Source organism: Lipotes vexillifer, unplaced genomic scaffold, assembly GCF_000442215.2.
Source record: "Lipotes vexillifer unplaced genomic scaffold, Lipotes_vexillifer_v1.1 scaffold792, whole genome shotgun sequence".
Classification (NCBI taxonomy): Eukaryota; Metazoa; Chordata; class Mammalia; order Artiodactyla; family Lipotidae; genus Lipotes; species Lipotes vexillifer.
The window spans coordinates 2,019,814-2,025,002 of record NW_006795663.1 but is presented as its reverse complement, the minus strand read 5'-3'; the positions used below and the strand labels follow the sequence as shown (position 1 = coordinate 2,025,002).

At 51.5% G+C, this 5,189-nt stretch overlaps 1 protein-coding gene across 12 annotated transcripts in view; it reads right to left on the bottom strand.

Annotated features, from left to right (window-relative positions):
• Nucleotides 1-5,189, bottom strand: part of TLE3 (TLE family member 3, transcriptional corepressor) — a 45,823-nt gene that overhangs the window by 39,340 nt on the left and 1,294 nt on the right. For 11 of the 12 annotated variants that reach the window (XM_007467859.1, XM_007467849.1, XM_007467848.1 and 8 more), the window contains exons 3-4: nucleotides 4,896-4,959; nucleotides 3,861-3,905 (exon numbers count right to left, since the gene is read on the bottom strand). In XM_007467859.1, coding sequence (XP_007467921.1) covers nucleotides 3,861-3,905; nucleotides 4,896-4,959 — 109 coding nt within the window. Of the gene's footprint in view, nucleotides 1-3,860; nucleotides 3,906-4,895; nucleotides 4,960-5,189 lie in introns of those variants that run through there. The other variant, XM_007467857.1, reaches the window with a different exon arrangement.

The following is a 5,189-nucleotide window of genomic DNA, read 5'->3' as shown; positions in this document are numbered from 1 at the left end:
CGGTTCAGAAGAGGACCCTGGGCGGGCAGAGATGATTTATCTGATATGGTTATAGAACCAGAAATGCGGGACTTTGGTGTTGCCAGGTTTGTGGCCTTAGCCTCCTGAGATAACGCAGAAAGAAGCAACAATAATTAAAGACACAGAGTGCTATTAGTTAGTAAATAAGCGCTCTTCATTTCTTGAGTTTTGCTAAGAGACCTGGGGTCAGGAGGAAAAGTGGCAGCGGCAGTTCCTCTGCTCACATGGGACTGGATACCTCGGCTCCCCTGCCTGGGCCTCAGTTTCCTCATCTGTGACTTGAAAGGTCTGCAGGAGATGCCAAAGGGCTCTCCCAGTTAGAACAGAAAGTTAGAAGAAGTGTTGCTCGGTGACAGAAAAGTGGGGGCGTGACACTGTCCCCAAATCAAAAGGCCTCTGGTGCTCTTCCAAAACCTTAGCGCTCACCATCAGGGGGGTGAAAAGACGGGCTGGCCCCAGCTTCTCAGAGCATCAGTGCCTCAAACCCAATGCACTACGATTGCTCTGGGGTGCTTGTTTCTACGCTGGTGATTTGTGGCTGACACTGGAGAGCTTCAGCCTCTGCGGGAACAAGATGGGAACTGACGAGCTGGCCAGCCATCATCACCTCCCCGGCCTTGCTGAATCACCCTTGACATCCTGCCTGGAAGTAGAGGCTTGGAGGAGGTGGGTGACCTCTTGAAATCTCGGGCCAGGCCCATGATGCTGTAACCTCTGCTTTGCCACAATTAGGGAGGGAGGGGAGGAACCATTTACTGCTTCTCTGGGATCTGACAGCTTGGAAAAAGAACGGAGAGGGAGACAGAGAAACAGCTAGGAAAGGAGCCAGCCACAGTGAGTTTAACCTCTCGGTACAATAAAAACGGGCTGAACGCACCTCATCAGCTGCCCTCTGTCAATACTCAGGCCCATCTGGTAGAACCTGAGGTTCCCAACTAATCGGCATTTCCCATAGAGCCAGCAAAGGGCTTTTGAAAAAAATATGTGGGGGTGCTGGTAAGAGGGGTGTGTGTGTGTGTGTGTGTGTGTGAGAGAGAGAGAGAGAGACAGAGAGAGAGAGAGAGAGAGAGAGAGATCCTCCCTCCTTCCCAGGCAGGGTTCTGGGACCTTAAACTTCTGGCCACGTGAGCCAGGGGTGGGGATGTGCCCTGCACATGTGCCCATCCTCTGTGCCCAAGTAGCTGGGAGATCCCTCTGCCCACACGGGAAGACGATTTTTCTTAATGCATCTCACCTGGGGCTGGTTTTTTAGAAAGGATGCATCAGAGTTCCAGGGACACCTTCTCTGGCCCTGCTTGGCTTCTGGGACTGAGAGCTGGTGCCCTGCCCTCCCCCCCCCCCCCCCCCCCCAGCTTCAAGATGAAGAATCCAGCCTGTTTGTTCCAGGCAGATGTAATCACACGAACAGTCAAGTCTAGAGGGCAGGACACTGCATGAATAATTCAAGCACTCCAGTCACTTGATTGTGTGTGCAGATAAAACACCAGTCAACCGCTAAACAGGTCAGCTGATAAACTTGTTTGCTCAGGCCTAACCACCATCCGCCAAATGCACCCAAGACCCACACTACAATTAGTGGCTGGTTTTCTTCGGCAGAACCCTTGCATGCCTAGGGAGTGGCCAGCCCCAGGAGGTCAGGGCTGCATTTCTCAGTGCAGGGTTTCTTCACCTCCTTGCCTCTTTGTTCCTACACAGCCACCGGGCGATTTCACCCAACTCAGAGATTGCCGTAAGCGGCAAAGGCACTGAACTCAGAGCACGGAACACTCCTGCTGGGAAGCAAGTGGGAGCTGAGGCTGAAGGCAAAGGTGAGTGGCAAACAGGGTAAAGTACTGTTTAGAAGCCAGAGGCCCAGATTTGGGTGCTAGGTCTGCCCTCCTCGCCTCCCTGAAGCCTCAGTTTCCTCGCCTACAAAAAGAGGGCAAAGAATACATCTACCTGCCTCTGGCAGCTCACAGGATTAAATGAGACCATGTCGCCAAACCTCAGGCATTCTCCCCCTAAGAACCTGGTTTGGGGACTGGCCAGAAGTCCCAGATGCACACAGCTGCTCCTTATGCAAACCCCACCACTGAATGTGCTAGGAAGGCGAGTAACTCTTCCTGGGTCCAGAGTGTCCCCAAGACTCCAGGAACAGCTTCGCTCCACCAGCCAAGGTGGATTCTTTGTGCCAAAGAACCATCCACTCACAGACACGGGGAACACCACCCATGCAGACCTCAACATGCAACGACATATTACACCTTAATTACGAAGCTCTTAGAAGAACGGCTGCTATAACTTTTAAACCTGGGTGCAATTACCCTGTTCAATTTAAACACACCCAAGACACCAAGCGCTGAGGACAAAAAAAGAGGGGGTGGAGAAAGGGATGAGGTTGCATCCTGCATAAGAGCCTTGAACACCTGGGACCCCGGTTGCACTGCACAGATTCTTACTGGACCAGTCAGACCCAGTCAGTTCCACCTAAAGTTGGGCAGTCTCTAGCCCCGACTCCCGAGGAGAAACATCTTTACTTACAAAGTGGTGCCTGTTTACAGTTCCTGTGGGTCAAGAAGTAAAAACCTGGTAGCCTTCATGTGCCTCCCCAGATTCCTCAACAAACTCAGGTCCCTTTCTGGCTGCCCTTCACCCAACACTGGGGCTCCCTCCAGGAGGGGAAAGGAAACTAGATTCCAAAGACTCTCTGCGAAGCCACTGGAGTGGGCAGACAGGAATCTACAAGCATTCCAGAGGGCACCTGCCCTGGGTCCTGCCCCCTTAAAGAGCGCAAGTTTAAACCTTGTAAACCACTGTTCATTTAGAGCAGAAAGTCCATTCAAAGCACGGTCACCAAAGACTAGAATAAGTCAACAATCTTCTGGGATTTCAAGAACACCAATTGTTACAGAGAACAACCGGCCTGCGCCATTTCTCCTTGCCAAGTCAATGCTAATCGCCGGCCAAGCCAAATCATAGGCGGCCTCTCCTCGGAACACAAATACACAAACAGGCCTCTCCCACAGCCCAGCCCAGCACCCAGGATGAGTTACTGATATGCACCAAGATAAAGGTGTTTGTATTTGCCCGGTTTGAGGTATACTGTTATTAGAAGAGTGACAATACGGGGTAGTTTACATATCCATCACACGCTACCACACTAGCTAAACTGGTTTGACTTCAAACCAGGATTTCAAAGCTGAGCTCAACCCCCAGCCATCTCAGCAGTCCTGGCTAGGCTGCCCCAGGCTCGTTACTTCACCTCTCGGCTTCATCTTCCTTCTCCGAAAAATGGGAAAGGCTAAGATGGAGATGAAAAAATTGCTTCATATGCATAAGGCATTGGGCTGTATTTCACTCTGGCTTTATATTTTTAAGCAGTTGGTGGCTTGTTCCCTTAAATTTTGACAGCTCAGCCTGGCTTTTAAGGCTCTTGAAGTGTAATCTCATCAAGGCAGAACATATTTTTGTACACACACACACACACACACACACACACACAAACCCTCCCGACTTTCCTCTTGAAAATTTTACATTAAAACGGGTAGCAGCCAGCCACCTCTGGGTTTCAGGAGTTTGTAAAGTAGATCCTGAAGGGACAAGTTTTCTTTTGCTCCTTCCTCCTCCACCAAGATCCAACACCAGGACAAACTTCACAAGCTCGGACACTAGAAGCTCAACATGTCCAAGAAATCAGCCAGGCCTCAAACCCTGCATGTCAAGGGCTGGACCCACTCACTCTTCAAGGAGGAGAAGGAACAGAAGAACGAGGCTCATTTTCAAACAGGAGGAGCCATTTTTTTAAAATCTGTGGATTAGGTAAAAATTTTAAAACTAGACATGTATGGTAAAGCACTTACCTGCTTGTGCATTTCAATGTTCAATCCATAGGACATCTCGTAGTACTAAAAGTAAAAATAACTGCCATTAATGCACAACACCGAAGTCTGTTTGTGTTCCACAATGAGCTTTGGGGAAGGTTTTGGCCAAATGGTACTTTTATGATACATTTGCTAAAGAAGTTTAAGTCAAAGCCCAAAGCCAGCTATAAAGGGGTTGCAGAGCTGAAGACCGGCTCATGAGTGCTGTTCTCACTGCAACAGAACATCCTATACGCAAAGTATTATGAAGAGCGGGGCCCTCCCTCCCACCAGCCCTGCCTGTGCCATATATCCTGTTTATACAAGGTTCTCATTCAACAAGGAATCATGTGTACACTGGGACCCTCTCGTCCTCTGAGAGTTATTTAGCAATGTGTCGAAGGCCTCTTATGTGCAAAGCAGTGCAGGGAGCCTCACTTAAGGACCTCCGGTGCCTTCCTCACCAACAGATTTAAACTTGCTGGAATAGACACTGGGAAAAGGGCGGACGTCTACACACTGTCCCAGGGCCAATGAGGTTCTCAGTTGGGGGATCCCTGAGTGTACAGTAGAGGCAAAAGCCTGTAAAAGGCTCCTCCACTGTCAGAAACCCCCGGGAAGAAAGGGGGTAGGCGGAGGGGCCTTATGTCCCACTCTGGCTAGATCCCAGGGCTGCAGAGCAGTGAAGTTTTCAAACACTCCCAGGAGATCTCTAAGAGAGATTTTTATCCATCCCTGACATAGGCTGATCCAATCCTATCTTACTAGCCAAGATAAGACAACCAGCCCTCTGGGAAACCTTCAAAACACAAATTAATGGGGCACAAAGGAAGTGCACAAGTGCCTGGCCTGGGGTTTGGGTTTCTCTTTCTGCCCCTCCTCTCACCCACCCTCCTCCAAGTGGCCGGGCTATGGGAGGCTGGTGAAGGGTCAGAGGGCACCCTCGGATTACACCCGCTCCGGGGCTGCCCAGCGGAGGCCGGTCAGGGGACCCGGCTCCAGGCTCCCCAGGCCCACGCCGCCCTGGCCTCTCACCATCACATAATGGCGCTGCATCTCCGTCTTCTCGTTCGCCAGCTTGTCGTATTCCACTTTGAGGCTGCGAGGGCAGAAGGAGCCGGCTCAGACTTGGCGCCTGCACAGCCTCCTCCGAGGCCCCAACCCAAGGGCCTCTGGGCGCCACTTCGTCACTTTCCTGACACCCTCCCCCCGGGGGGACCCCCTTATCCCGCAGCCTCGGGGGGAGGGGGGCTTGGGTCCCCGACACGCGGAGATGGAGTGAAACAACTTGAAACTTCCCGCGGCCGAGAGAGTGGACTTATCCGAGCC